The 16,031-nt window shown below is 39.0% G+C and overlaps 2 protein-coding genes across 8 annotated transcripts in view; both read left to right on the plus strand.

Moving 5' to 3' along the window:
* The window catches only part of kars1 (lysyl-tRNA synthetase 1), a 38,036-nt gene extending 30,733 nt beyond the window's left edge, over positions 1-7,303 (plus strand). For both annotated transcript variants that reach the window (XM_068049211.1, XM_068049210.1), the window contains 3 exons: positions 1,822-1,948; positions 3,593-3,736; positions 6,746-7,303. In XM_068049211.1, the coding sequence (XP_067905312.1) occupies positions 1,822-1,948; positions 3,593-3,736; positions 6,746-6,832 (358 nt within the window). In that variant the 3' untranslated portion in view covers positions 6,833-7,303. The remainder of the gene's footprint in view (positions 1-1,821; positions 1,949-3,592; positions 3,737-6,745) is intronic.
* A 2,388-nt stretch (positions 7,304-9,691) lies between these two features.
* Positions 9,692-16,031, plus strand: part of adat1 (adenosine deaminase tRNA specific 1) — a 34,842-nt gene continuing 28,502 nt past the window's right edge. For 4 of the 6 annotated variants that reach the window (XM_068049212.1, XM_068049216.1, XM_068049217.1 and 1 more), the window contains exons 1-2: positions 10,754-10,825; positions 14,123-14,301. In XM_068049212.1, the coding sequence (XP_067905313.1) occupies positions 10,779-10,825; positions 14,123-14,301 (226 nt within the window). In that variant the 5' untranslated portion in view covers positions 10,754-10,778. The other 2 variants (XM_068049215.1, XM_068049214.1) reach the window with 2 other exon arrangements.

Genomic DNA, 16,031 nt, shown 5'->3' on the forward strand with positions numbered 1-16,031 from the left:
CTAGTGATCCTACAGTTGCAGACTGCAGTTTACAACATTGGCCCGGATTTTGTGGTCATAATGAGCAGTGAAACTTTCAGCACGCAACATCGTTACTCCTTTGAAACTGACAGCAACTTCTGAAGTCTGCACACGAGCAGTTAAACGTGGAAAACCTGATGTTGCTGTCGGTGACTGCGCTTTGCCATAGGTTGCACTGTTGAAGTTGCTGCAGACTGCAATTGGAAATCATTAAACTGAAGAGAACTTCCACTTTTATGCTGCCATTCAATTACTGCTGAACAACCTCTCTGGCTCTGAAAAATTGATTGTATATTTGTGGAATGTCAAATTTCTCCATTATGATAATTCCACTTTTTAAAAAAGTTTAATATTTCAGTCTGTACCATAATCCCATGTGTATGCCCCAATCTTTATTTTGTTCTCTAAAATATCACTAAGTGAAAAAGAATCAGTGCATTTTACTTCCTGGTTTGCTGTCTGTGTAAATTTGGACTGTTTACCCGTACCCTTATTTACCTTTGTCCTTGATGACCACATTGCTGGATGCCTGGAGATCCCCTTAACTTCTCTCCCGTTTCAAATTAACATCAGAAAAGGTGAAATCCACATTCCAGAGATTGCTGATCCTTGTTGGCAGCTTTCTTTGAGGTTAGCGTCAAATGCTGTTGCTTCGCCGCTGACTGCAAGCTCCAGGCCATTGTTCCTCTAGTTTGTTTAAATTGGTGAGCAGAAGTTGTGCTGACAAATAGATTCAATAACCAGCTGAAGTTATATGCTTGGCTCGGCAAAACACTAAATATTTGGAAATCTAATTTTAAACATGAACACTGATATTTAAATAGAGCTTTTAATGCTGAGGGTCTTGAAAGAAGCAGCTCTAAATGCCAAAAATGCCTGTGAGCAATTTGAGTATAACATTAGATGATTACTGTGTCTTTCAGCCAAGTGTTCCATTCACCAGTGCTCTTCAAATAAATGGAAATATAAGGGGAAATTTCTTCTGTGCAATTGCATGATTTGAGTCATGTTGGAGCAAAGATAGTCAACAGCAGTGAATTGACTGCTCCCAATTTTCTCCAGTCAGCTCATTTAAATCATTACAGCTGTCTGCAGTTTGTAACCCTGTGTAAGATTTATGGGTAAAATCTGGTGTCCAGGTCCGTACTAGAGATGCATATAGGGTTAGTGTTTTTTTTTTCAGCTTTTATCAGGTTTCATGTTGACTTCAGGGATTTGCCAACCTTTGTCAAGGCTGCTGGGCGATGACCGAATGGAGCCAATGGCTTTTTTTTAAAAAAAGACCAGAAAGTCCTTTCTGGTAGCTATGGTTGTAACTTCCTCGAATTCGCCTAGGACTTTTTAAAATATCTTTTTGCCACTCCCAGGAGCTTACTATTATTGCTATTGGGTGGAAGGCTGGAAATTTTCAGCATTTCAATCAGAGCAGATTATGATCCAGGTATGTATGCTTCATCAATGCAGATCTGAACAAGGATGCATAACTGAAACTTGGACGTAACTTCCATTTTGATCATCCACTGTAAATTTTCAGTTTAGTGTATGATTTGAATGGCAGTTGTTTGCTAATAATAGTGTGTGATTTGTTTTAATTCTGAATATGAATCTATGATTATCAGGGCCATTATTTAGAATGAAGGTGGAGGGGATGCCAAGCACTTAATGTAAAGAAAAACCATACTGATGGTTCCTAAATGATATACCACTAGTAAAAACAAGATGTTTGAAGGACTGTGAATTATTTATATTAGTTCAATAACCTTGTAAATATACATGCATTTGCTTTTTGATCTGTTTTAGGCATCGTTCCTTCAAGGGTTTGACAGAGCGCTTCGAACTTTTTGTTATGAGAAAGGAGATTTGCAATGCATATACAGAATTGAATGATCCTATTAAACAGAGAGAACTATTTGAAGATCAGGCAAAGGTGACTATTTGTATTAGATCTAAGCTTGAGACTGCAAGTAGCAGTGCCAGTAGTGTACCATTCATGATATGTAGAGAAAAGAAACTCTGATTCTATTTTCTTAAACCAAAACTATTTCAATTAACTGAGAAAGGAGCTTTCTCACTTTTCAAAGTACAATTAACTACAGAATTGGCAAGCTCTTTCCGAAGTTAAAAACATAGGTGCTGTATTGAAGTTTGAATTAAGCCATAATGCTAGGGCAGAGTACAGAGAGCTTTACTTTGATCTGGGAAATTCTTGAAGCTTTTAAGAGGTGCCTTTTTTATTTATAAAAAAAAAAAGCAAATGTTCCTTTTTTTTTTACGGCTGACACCCCTTGCCTTAATCAGTACAAAGAAATATCAAAAAATTACTTTCTGAAAATATTAGTATGGTAATAGAATCTCAACCTGAGACAGTACCTCCAATCCACTTAACAGCTCTGGGGTTGCAAAATAGGACCTCACTGTACTGAACTCTGGATTTACAAAAAACATTCATACCTCAGCAATGCACAATTCTCCATTTGTCATTATTGTGATGTTTGTTAAGGTGCTAATTGCAACCAAACTTAACTATTTGAATTAAATGGTTTTGTTCTTAATACTGTACCTCTATCAATGGAGGCCTGTGAAACTCTGTCAAACTTAATAGTATTACCAGCTTCACAAACATCGTTAGAAATCCAAACGGATCATGCTTGCAGAACGGTGAGTCATTGGGGTCTGATACGGCTTTGGTAAGACCTGTTTGTGAGAATGGAGCTCCATGGTTAAATTCATTAATGGAAATGTGTATTGGTTATAATGGTTGGGACATGACTATATCTTCTATATTCCATTGCCCATAAATTGCATTTATAACTATTAAAATTTTTGAGTGCATAGCAAGATTTCATTTTTAAAAATAATTAAATATTCCTGTCCCTTCTCAATGGGAAAATGCATTATGACAGTGTCAATAATAACCTGCATGTAGGTGGCACTATAGAGGTTTTCCATGTTGAATGTTTTAGCAGCCAGCAGTACATTGACAATCTAAATACATGTGTATAGTGTAGTGAGAAATAATTTAGAAAAGCCATGCTGAGTCACTGCAAAACAGCCTATTTCACTGAATACCTTTGTCTCAGCCAGCAACCTTGTTGGCATAAGCTTAAAAGTAAATAGATAACTGGGTTTAAAAGTAATCCTTTTTTAAATTATCGCTCCCTTACATTTCTTCCAGACGTGCCACCCCACTGCCTGGCACTTCTTTGTTCAGAAAGAATCAGAAAAATGCCTCACTCTGCCTCATCTCACTTGTTCATCCACCAACCCATCAGCGCACTGGGCCCACCCAACCCCTCCATCTTACTCAGCTGCCTGCTGGATTGCCCCCGTTCCCCTCTAGATGACCTGATGCAAGGTCCTGGTTCCATGAATCTAATGAGCTAGCCTGCTCATCACCCAGCAACTTTCTCAGTTGCCCCTATGGCTCCATTTAGACAAAGCACCCGTGTCATGTTTTTAATTTGGCAAATTTGATCTTGTTTAAAGTCAAGGGAATGTTTAAAGAAATACGTTTGATTTTTGTGCCTTTACACTTTTGTCATTGAATACCTTTTTATTAACGTTGCTGCAGGCTAAAACAGCTGGTGACGATGAAGCCATGTTTATTGATGAAAACTTCTGTATTGCTTTGGAGTACGGACTTCCTCCGACTGCTGGCTGGGGCATGGGCTTAGACAGACTTGCCATGTTCCTGACTAATTCTAATAATATCAAGGTAAACTGATTTCTTAATGTAAAAAAAAAATGTAAGTGCAATGTTTTGGGGGGTTTTTTCTATTTAAAAAATTAAAACAGCCAGTTCTAGTCTCAGAACTAGCTTGAACCAGGGGAACATTTGGGGTCCTAGAGCTGGTTTAAAATTTCAGGGCACATTGTCCAAAACTATTTAAGTGACCAAAAAGTCAAACCTCAAGGTATCTTTTTTGCGAGTAGTTTTGAAAAAAAACACAATAATGTCCTATAAAATTGAATGTATGTCATTTCTTTCACCATTGGAATTTTGGTTGAATATTGCTCTTTCTATTTTGGTATGCTGCTGGGCCATATAGATCAGGCAGATTGAGAGTTGAAACCAAAATCTGTTAAGTTAGTCTATCTCTGAAGCAGCAGGAAGGATGCTACAATTGAATTTGGCATTCCTGGGTTATGGAGAAAAGAAAGAAAATAAGCAAGTTTCTCTGCTGGAAATTGTGAATGTGTGGCTGTTGTGTGGGGGGGGGGGGGCTACTTGAGTGGAGTACTGGATGATTTCTGTGGCTGTAGAAATGTCCTTGGCATCAGTTAGCAGGGGTGAGGGGTAATTAAAAATCTGGTAACTGGTTGATAACGTAATTCTTAGTAACAGATCTATTTAAAATAAAATGTGCTCATAACTCCAATAAAATTAACTTTCCACTCTTCTTTCTTTTCTATAGGCAAGTTAGACATTTTTTTAACAAAATGTATTTTAAAAAAACATGGATAAGAACCTTTGAACAATACTGTCTGAAGTACTGGTAATGATTTCCTCTCCTCAGGCACTGTCCCTCTTTCCTTCAAAATGATTGTCATCACTCCCCTGCTCAAAAAAAACATGTTGATCTATTCATCCTCTCTCAACAACTGCTTTGTCTCCAATCTTTAAGGTCTTTGAATGTGTTGTTGTCTCCCAGTTGCGTGGCCATTTCTTCCAGAGCTCCGTTTGATTTCTTGTAATACCAAAATGACCCAAATCAAGATTACAAGTGATATCCTCTAGGATTATTGTGTATTAACATTCCACATTCTCCTTCATGATTGATCAAGCCAATCTCCCCTATTACCTCTCCTCTGTTGTCTATTGGGACTGTACTTGTATGATTCCACTCTTCCATAACCAAACATAGCCAGTCCACCTGGATATATCACTGTGCTTCATTGTCACTGGTCAAAATTATGTAGCAAGTATTTCAGCGGATTAAGTCGACTGTCCAGCACCATTTGCTCAAGCCAACTCTGGGCAATAAATGTGGGCTTCCCCATATCATCGATACCTGAGAACAAATTTTGAAAAACACCCCAGTAGTGGCTTCTCTTCCTCTCTTACATGTGCAGCTAGAGTCCCCAAAGGTCTATTCTTGGCCCTGTTATCTACCATACTGCCCCTAACCAGCATCACCCAGAGAAATGGGTCAGCTTTCATATGTCTGCTGATGACACCTGTCCCCTCACTTTTGACCACTCAACATGCCCTTGCCAAGAAACTGCTTGTCGAAATCATTTTGTATAAGTCAAAATTTTCTCCAGCTCCTCATAGGAAATACATCATCTTTGACCCATGCCATGAACTCCACTCCATTGCAGTTGGCTGTATCTTGCTCCCCAGCCTTTACGTCAGGCCAAACCAGACCATTTACACCCCTTTCGGATCCTCTTCCGAACTCTAATTCCCATATCCAATCCAATAACCAAGCATCTTTGTCCTGTTTCCATGACATTACCTATATCTGCCTCAACTTCATTCTGTTCCTTGTACATGTCTTAGTCAAACAGACTCAAATATTGTAAAGCACTGTTTGCTAGACTCCCATCCTCCATAAATCTTGTTCAAACCTCTGCTGGAGATATTCTGTCCCATGCTAAATCCTGTTTGCCCATAACTGACCACTACTTCCTATCTGTCATTGAGTTCAGTGCAACGGTCCATTCCTGTAAGCAGACCTCACAACCCCTATGAATGTTCCTTTTGACTGACACTTTGAGTGCTGCTTTGGCAGCAGTGCTGTCTTTTGGATGAGACATTAAGCCGTGGCCATATCTGCTGACTGAGGTGGCTGTGAAAGAGCCTATATTATTTGGAAAAAAAAAGCTGGGAGTTCTGGTGTCCTTGTAAACATTCATCTTTCAACGAACACCACTAATACAGATTAACTGGTCATTTATGTCTTTTTGCTCTTTGTGGAACCTCACTGTAGACAACTTAGCTGCAGCATTTGTGTACAAAGAACTACACTTATAAAGTAATTCACTGGTTGTGAAGTGAGAACATGCTGAGTTCTATATAAATACAAGTGGCTTAGGCTGAAATTCACTACACATCTTTATTGGAAACAGCTAAAATAGCTTATACTCAGTATAAGTACATTTATGGTAATTATAAACTTTTACTGATCCCAAAATGCCAAAACAACAGATGCTTTTCTGGTACTAACCCTCAATATAAGACTGATCATCAAACACTGTTGCTTACTCCTTATGTGGCACCTCACACCAGAGATTCCGCTGGGTGTCTATCTCTTGACCACTTCAGGCTGTCCAGTGAACTGAACACCAAGCAGCCAAATATAAACTTGTGGCCTGTCAATCTCGGCAACAAAGTTTTTATTCATCAAATGGTCTGTAAAAATTCATGGCCTTGTCTCCTCTGGAACTTGCCTCAAATCTTCAATAAAGATATAGTTACCTCTGGGGCTTCTAGTCCAGTACCATAGCCACTACCCCTTAAAATAGTTAACAATGCAATGGAACCAACTCTTGGTTTAAAAGGTTATCCTAAAACATCAATATTTAAAATTGTCTGTGGCTAGTTTCAGGATGTAGTGTACAGAGCATTAGTTTTTATTTTTTTTTCTAACCTGTGTTCAGTGACGAGCTGTCTAAAGTTGGTTTGGTTAATCAGCTAGACCTGAGATCGAGTACATCATTAAAGATTTTTAAAAACTGTAATATTACAAAGTTAATTTCACATTGTATTTTGCTACTTTAGGAAGTCTTGTTCTTCCCAGCAATGAAACCAGAGGATAACAAAAAGGAACCTGCAGATTCAACTGAAAATGAACATTCAGCAGAATAGGAGCTGTGCTGTTCAGCTTGGATCACAGAATGATTGCATCACATTTCCCCTTTTCAGTAAAAATATTCTGTTTTATAGCTGCAGAGATGGGAAGATTTGAAAATTTTTGTTTTTAAGGTTTCATTTTTCTCTACTTTCCCTGAGATTTTCAATAATATACTGAAGAGACATGTACTTAATTGTAATGTACATTTTAGATGTTATAAATGTGTACTGTCTGCCTAATGTACTTTCAAATATACTGACATTTACAGTTTTCTTGTTTTGCAACAACCTTCCATCCCTGCAAATCACTTCATATCAGAAGAACTAGATGTTTAATTGTAATGTTTAATGCCTTTTATACTCTGCAGTACATCCAGATTTGTTTCTTATATGCAGTTTAACTTCTGTATTAAAGTGAATGTGTCTATAAAGAGTCACTGAATAAACTATAGCAATGTAATGGAACATTGTCATTATATCCTCTAACAGCAGACTGCAGCCTTTTTTTTTACATTTGGACTCCTTTTAATAGCTCAGTGGATGATGACTTGTGTGTACAGGACAATGTATACCACAAAGGTCACACATTCGATTCCCACTCAATACTGATAATCTTGGCTGGAGTGGGAGTGCAACAAGTAACATCTGTGTCTTTAGGCTAGGAAATAAATTCATTAGTTTGCCAATTCATTTTCTCTCAAACGCCTGCTTAATTCATTACCATTATAGTTGAAGGAATCTTAAGACTATGCTCAATGTTACTTTACCCAAACCTTCCATGCATCTTGTGTGCCTATAAGTCAGTCAGTCAACATGTGGTGAGCTCAATGCTCAATGAACTGGATCTTTCAATTATCAGACAAATTTTTGCCCACTAACCTATCTTTATATCGTCATCAGTAAATTTGACATTATACTCTCCCTTCATCTAAGTCATTAATATAGATGTAGCATCCCACTAGTTAAGAGTTTGCCGATGTGAAAATTCCCCAACGCCGTGAGCTCTTAAGTAAAAACAGAAAGTACTGGAAATACTCTAGAAATGGGCAATAAATGCTGGCCTTGGAATTTTTTTAAAAACTCAGCCGGTCTGACAGCATCTGTGGATAGAGAAACAGAGTTAATGTTTCAGGTTAATAACCTTTCATCAGATTCATTATTCAGTTCTGATTCTTGTGGCTGTCCAATCTTTGCCCACGTGACTTGTTATCTAATGGCTCATGTGATTGGCACAGTCCAAAGGCTCATTTCTTCAGCCATTTAATTGGTTCGTACATGCCATGTGATAGCACTCTTATCTGTCTCATAGGCCTGGCCACGCCCTGTATGCTCTTTCGAACGTTTCAGCTCATTTTCACTTGCGTATGAACTGATAAAAGGTCACACACCTGAAACGTTAACTCTGCTTATCTCTCCACAAATACTGCCTGACCTGCATTTTCTGTTTTATTTGTGAATCATAAAGGTTCAGTACGTCAGCACGATCTTGCACTCCACCAACGGCGGCTGCTCAAGGACACAAACTGCCATAACAGTTGTCGAATCGGCCAATCAATTCACTACACATCTTTATTGGAAACAGCTAAAATAGCTTATACTCAGTATAAGTACATTTATGGTAATTATAAACTTTTACTGATCCCAAAATGCCAAAACAACAGATGCTTTTCTGGTACTAACCCTCAATATAAGACTGATCATCAAACACTGTTGCTTACTCCTTATGTGGCACCTCACACCAGAGATTCCGCTGGGTGTCTATCTCTTGACCACTTCAGGCTGTCCAGTGAACTGAACACCAAGCAGCCAAATATAAACTTGTGGCCTGTCAATCTCGGCAACAAAGTTTTTATTCATCAAATGGTCTGTAAAAATTCATGGCCTTGTCTCCTCTGGAACTTGCCTCAAATCTTCAATAAAGATATAGTTACCTCTGGGGCTTCTAGTCCAGTACCATAGCCACTACCCCTTAAAATAGTTAACAATACAATGGAACCAACTCTTGGTTTAAAAGGTTATCCTAAAACATCAATATTTAAAATTGTCTGTGGCTAGTTTCAGGATGTAGTGTACAGAGCATTAGTTTTTATTTTTTTTTCTAACCTGTGTTCAGTGACTAGCTGTCTAAAGTTGGTTTGGTTAATCAGCTATACCTGAGATCGAGTACATCATTAAAGATTTTTAAAAACTGTAATATTACAAAGTTAATTTCACATTGTATTTTGCTACTTTAGGAAGTCTTGTTCTTCCCAGCAATGAAACCAGAGGATAACAAAAAGGAACCTGCAGATTCAACTGAAAATGAACATTCAGCAGAATAGGAGCTGTGCTGTTCAGCTTGGATCACAGAATGATTGCATCACATTTCCCCTTTTCAGTAAAAATATTCTGTTTTATAGCTGCAGAGATGGGAAGATTTGAAAATTTTTGTTTTTAAGGTTTCATTTTTCTCTACTTTCCCTGAGATTTTCAATAATATACTGAAGAGACATGTACTTAATTGTAATGTACATTTTAGATGTTATAAATGTGTACTGTCTGCCTAATGTACTTTCAAATATACTGACATTTACAGTTTTCTTGTTTTGCAACAACCTTCCATCCCTGCAAATCATTTCATATCAGAAGAACTAGACGTTTAATTGTAATGTTTAATGCCTTTTATACTCTGCAGTACATCCAGATTTGTTTCTTATATGCAGTTTAACTTCTGTATTAAAGTGAATGTGTCTATAAAGAGTCACTGAATAAACTATAGCAATGTAATGGAACATTGTCATTATATCCTCTAACAGCAGACTGCAGCCTTTTTTTTTACATTTGGACTCCTTTTAATAGCTCAGTGGATGATGACTTGTGTGTACAGGACAATGTATACCACAAAGGTCACACATTCGATTCCCACTCAATACTGATAATCTTGGCTGGAGTGGGAGTGCAACAAGTAACATCTGTGTCTTTAGGCTAGGAAATAAATTCATTAGTTTGCCAATTCATTTTCTCTCAAACGCCTGCTTAATTCATTACCATTATAGTTGAAGGAATCTTAAGACTATGCTCAATGTTACTTTACCCAAACCTTCCATGCATCTTGTGTGCCTATAAGTCAGTCAGTCAACATGTGGTGAGCTCAATGCTCAATGAACTGGATCTTTCAATTATCAGACAAATTTTTGCCCACTAACCTATCTTTATATCGTCATCAGTAAATTTGACATTATACTCTCCCTTCATCTAAGTCATTAATATAGATGTAGCATCCCACTAGTTAAGAGTTTGCCGATGTGAAAATTCCCCAACGCCGTGAGCTCTTAAGTAAAAACAGAAAGTACTGGAAATACTCTAGAAATGGGCAATAAATGCTGGCCTTGGAATTTTTTTAAAAACTCAGCCGGTCTGACAGCATCTGTGGATAGAGAAACAGAGTTAATGTTTCAGGTTAATAACCTTTCATCAGATTCATTATTCAGTTCTGATTCTTGTGGCTGTCCAATCTTTGCCCACGTGACTTGTTATCTAATGGCTCATGTGATTGGCACAGTCCAAAGGCTCATTTCTTCAGCCATTTAATTGGTTCGTACATGCCATGTGATAGCACTCTTATCTGTCTCATAGGCCTGGCCACGCCCTGTATGCTCTTTCGAACGTTTCAGCTCATTTTCACTTGCGTATGAACTGATAAAAGGTCACACACCTGAAACGTTAACTCTGCTTATCTCTCCACAAATACTGCCTGACCTGCATTTTCTGTTTTATTTGTGAATCATAAAGGTTCAGTACGTCAGCACGATCTTGCACTCCACCAACGGCGGCTGCTCAAGGACACAAACTGCCATAACAGTTGTCGAATCGGCCAATCAAAGCGTTAACCTCAGTCGCACGTGATCAGGTCAGGTGACGGTGCCGCGGCCGAACTTCACGGGTCAGTTACTCAGCCAATCGCGGCGTAGCTGTAGCGCATATGCGCAGTAGTACCCTGTCTAGTGGTGGCCACATTGTGAGGGTAAGGTGGGTGTCATATGTTGGTATTTTTGGAGAGCTTGACACGTTTGCTAATAAATACTGTGGGTTCTGTCTAAATAAACGAGTGATTAGCCATAATACGTTGCGATTATCCAGGTCCAAATTTGTGGGGGTACCCTCAACGAAAATGTATAACAGCACCATTTAGTAATTAGCTATAATTTCTTTTCACAGCAGCGATTTTTCTGAATACAGATTCTCCCTCCTGTTTGTGGGGCTTTCCTGGCTTTCGCTGTAGAGTAGTAAACAGACAGTGAGTAATGGAAGGAAATGGTGAAGGGTTTTTTGGAATGCTTCAGTGAAATTGCCCAAAGTCGTCACTCGCTGTCTGGGAGTGTTGCTAAGTTCCAGACAGAACAGTGTTTTTTTTCCCCATTTTCCACAGTGATACTACAGTTTTTCCGATACTCCCTCTTCACAGTGGACTATTGCTACCCAGTTCAGTAGATTGATTTCACACTGGAGAGCTTAATGACAGGTTTTTTTTCTGTGAAGAATTTCTTCTGACAAGTACTTTAATACAATTAATATTTGTTGTAATGATACGTTCTTTAAAGACGTTTTAAATTGGGATCACTTTATTGTGAACTAAATTTGGCATTTAAGATAGATTTTATAGCATTACAGGTGATGGAGGCGTTGGTGGTTTACTTATCCATTTTCCAATTGGGGAATCCACTTTAGATGATAGTTCTATACAAAATTGATTGCATAATCTAAATGCATCAATTTTTTTTTGTTTCACTTGGTCTGGAATCTGTTTCCACTAGTGCAGACCTCAAAAATATAGTCCAGTTGTAGTAGTGACTAGGACTCTTGCTAACAGTGAAATTATTTTGAATCTTCATACTGACATCTCCTGTTGCCTGGGGACAAGTTATGCAGGTCATATTCTGGCTTCATGCCATACCAATACTGTTTGCACTGAGCATACTCTCATGAGATGGAGGTAGTAAACCCACAGTGTTATTTTGTGAGGCTATGCCAAATGGCTTTGCTTGAATGAACCACTGTCAAGATAAGAAAGTGCCTTTTATTTTGAATAAAAGTTGACCTGAAGTAAACTTGCACAATGCTAATTGCTGTATGACTGACTGTATGTAAACGTTCAGAACAGGAGAATTGTAATAATGGAGACTTTGCAATGTCTCCTAGTCATCAACTCCATTCCTCTCTCTGAACCAGACTGTTTGTGACCTTGATGTTGTATTTGATCCAGAGATGAGCCTCCCACCACATACAGGCTCAACCTCAGTAACATCTCCTGACTCTGCCCCTACCTCAGTTCATTTGCTGTTGAAACCCTCATCCAGGCATTTGTTACCTCTAGACTTGACTATTTCACCACTGTCTTGGCCAGCCTCCCATCTTTGACTATCCCTAAACTTGAGCTCGTCCAAAACTATGTTGCCGGTATCCTAACTCGCACTAAGTCCAATTCGGTGACCAACATAGGCTTCTGGTCCGGCAACACCTCAGTTTTAAAATTACCAACTTTGTTCTCAAATCCCTCCATGGCCATCCCCTCCCTATCTGTGTAACTTCTGCCCGCCCTTTAAGAACTTGGCGCTCCTCTAGTTCTGGCCTCTTGAACATCCCTGATTTTAGTCACTCCGCCTTCAGCTGCCTACTCCTCTAAGCTCCGGAATTCCCTCCTAAACCTCTTTACTTCACCAACTCCCTCTCCTCCTTATCTCTTGACAAAGCTTTCAGTCCTAATATCATCTTACGTTGCTTGGTGTCAAATTTTATTTGATAATGCTCTTATGAAGTGCTTTGGGATGAAGTTTTAATATATTAAAGGAGTTATAAAAATATATGTAGTTATTGTTGTAGTGGTATTTTGCCCGTCAGCCTGTATAATATCTTTGCTGTATTAATCTGTGCACATAATTTGTACAGCAGTGTAAGCTGGATGCCCACTCTGCAGCCTTCTAGTACTAGGAAGACCTTATAGATTTATTTAGTTTTTTTTATTTAGAGATACAGCACTGAAACAGGCCCTTCGGCCCACCGGGTCTGTGCCGACCAACAACCACCCATTTATACTAATCCTACATTAATCCCATATTCCCTACCACTTACCCACCATTCTCCTACCACCTACCTACCTACACTAGGGGCTATCTACAATGGCCAATTTACCTATCAACCTGCAGGTCTTTGGCTGTGGGAGGAAACCGGAGCATCCGGTGGAAACCCACACAGTCACAGGGAGAACTTGCAAACTCTGCACAGGCAGTACCCAGAACTGAACCTGGGTCGCTGGAGCTGTGAAGCTGCGGTGCTAACCACTGTGCTGCCCGCACAGTGAGATTTTGGTGTTCTCTTTGATCCAAAATTGAGTTTCAAACTCCAGATCCATCACCAAAAACACATTTGCACCCCACCCCCATATCTGTCCTTCTGCCTTTGAAATATTTATGTTTTTGTCAACTCTAGGCTTGATCATTCCAGTGTCCTCATTGCTATTTCTGTGCTCCGTCCTCCATGAATTCCAATGTGATTTAAAACTTTGCATCTGTATTCTGTCTTGCACTTTATTCCACTCACTTATCACCCCCATCCTTGTTCACCTATATTAGTTCCTAACACCTATCTCTGCAATATCCTGCAGCCTTACATCCCTTTCCTCATCCTTCAGTTGCTGACTCTGCCCTTCATCCACCACTGGTGCCAGCAACCATGATCTTACTCCTTGGAGCGCCCTCGCTAAACCTTTCTACCTCTTTAACTTCTATGTATGTCCAACAGAGAAGTAATAACATGGAAACAGGCCATTCGGCCTGTCAGGGGTTTCCCCTTCACATAGGCAAATAGTTCTAATCGTATTTACATGTTCTGTTCCCATAAACCTTTATCTCTTTTTCCTTCATCCATCTAGCCAATCTAATCTTGAATTTTGAGGGCATTTCTGTCCATGCCACAGTCTGTAGAATTGTATTCCACAAGCCCTCAATTTGTGTCAAGAAGTTTCTCCTGTTATCTGTTCTAAATCTTTTACATTTAATCTTGTGTATATGGACCTTTGTTCTAGCCCCCTCAACTACTGAATGCAATTTGTTTCTATCGACTAAGTTTTCAGGTATTCCTCCTAATCTCTCCTTTCTGTGGAAATATTATTGCAGTTCGGAAGAGGTAGTATTGCTTATTTCATGCATAGTCCATGTACCCTTGCAGGGAAGAGAAATGTTTATTCACTTTACAAAATATTATTTCAGTCTAATCCATAGTGTTTATGTTTCCATTTGTAACAGTACTTTTCTTTCTGTTCCCCTTAAGTATTCCAGCAATGTGGACAGCAGATGAAATTGCCAGTCTTTGCTATAAACACTATTCTACCAAACTACCAAAGAAGGGTCTGCCAGACCCCAAACGGGAATGGACACTACTTGCAGCTGTGGTAAAAGTTGAGGGGAAACTAAGCACAAAACCATGTTGTAGCAGTGAGAGCAATGATGGTAAGAAAGCAGGAGATTTACTGTTGTCTATCATAGCTTATGTGTTATTGACAGGTATATTTTAAACTTTTTGATGAGATTTTTGACTGGTCCAATTGATATTGAAGAAGCTGATTATTTTTGGAATTCTGACTGTAAATTGATATTTTTAGTAATGTCCCACTGTTCATAGAGTCATTTACGGCATAGAGGAGGCTATTTGGCCCATTGAGTCCATGCCTGCTCTCTGTAGAGCAGTGCAGTCAGTCCCACTCGATCCCCATAGCCTTGCAAGTTTATTTCCTTCAAGTGACTATCCAATTTCCCTTTGAAATCATTGATTGTTTCTGCTTCCACCACACTTGTGGGCAGCGAGTTCCAGGTCATTACCACTCGCTGTGTTTTTTAAAAAAAAAAGTTCTTCCTCACATTCCCCCTGCATCTGTTGCCCAAAAGCTTCAATCTGTATCCCCTGTACCATCAATTAATGGGAGTAGTTTTTCCTTGTCTACCTTATCTAAGCCTGTCATAATCCTTTACACCTGTATTAAATCTCTCCTCAATTTCCTTTGCTCCAAGGAGGACAACCCCAGCTTCTCCAACCTAACCTTGTAGCTAAAATCCCTCATTCCTGGAACCATTCTGGTAAATCTCCTCTGCACCCTCTCAAGGACCCTCATATCCTTCCTAAAGTGTGATGACCAGAATTGGACACAATACTCTAGCTGGGGCCTAACCAGAGCTTTATAAAGGTTCAACTTAACTGCTTTTGTACTCTATGCCTCTATTTATGAAGCCCAAGATCCCACATGCTTTGCTAACCACTCTCTCAGTATGTCCTGCCACCCTCAAAAATTGATGCACAATGCCCCCCAGGTCCCTCTGTTCCTGCCCATTCGTTAGAATTGTGTTATTAAGTCTCTATCGCCTCACCATATTTCTTGACATTTATGTATAAGACAGACAAGGGGAACAAAGCCGCAATTTTCTAAATGCTCTCAATCTCAAGCATCTTTCTTCATTTGTGCACGACAACAGGAAGTCAATAATGTCGTTGACCAAGTTCCAGCACCAGAATAAAGTTACTGTATTTGGAATCCCTACAACCTATTCAGTTTCTACAAGTTCACTGATATCACATTTGGCTGGAGGTTCAAAACAATTTCTTTTATAATTTCTGTCAATGATCTTTCATGCTGAACAACATGAAGGAATTGGGTCATGGAAGATGGAATAAATCAATTTATTTGGAGACGGCACAATAGAGGAAATCCCATTTTATACCATATACATTTATTGATATAATCATCAATAGGAAGAATTTCAGCCCGATTATGTTGAGTATTAAGATTCGAGGCAGAAGTTGCTTTTCACTCTTGGCTTGTATACCTTAACCACAGCCTTAACACTCTGGCTGTGCTAGAAAGACATGTCAGTTTCCCATGCCAACTATTATTGTAGGCTGTTTGACACTGCCAGTATATTCAACACTTGTGTGCTTTGGAGTTGGAGCCACTGTGAACTAGGCTAGAATTGTCTAAATTAATTTTACTGGCAATAGTTAATTTGTCCTCTGATATTCCTATGCATAACTATTGTAATGTGCTGCTCCTTGCAGCCTGTGTGACAATTACCAAAAAACAAATAAATAATAATGACAGTTTTGAATAGCTTGAAAAGCTAAGACTTGTTTGATGTGAAGCTCATGAATTTCGGTACTGATACTCTTGGTGCTGCTGGTGTAATGATTT

The sequence above is a fragment of the Heterodontus francisci genome, chromosome 17, assembly GCF_036365525.1.
Source record: "Heterodontus francisci isolate sHetFra1 chromosome 17, sHetFra1.hap1, whole genome shotgun sequence".
NCBI classification, from domain to species: domain Eukaryota; kingdom Metazoa; phylum Chordata; class Chondrichthyes; order Heterodontiformes; family Heterodontidae; genus Heterodontus; species Heterodontus francisci.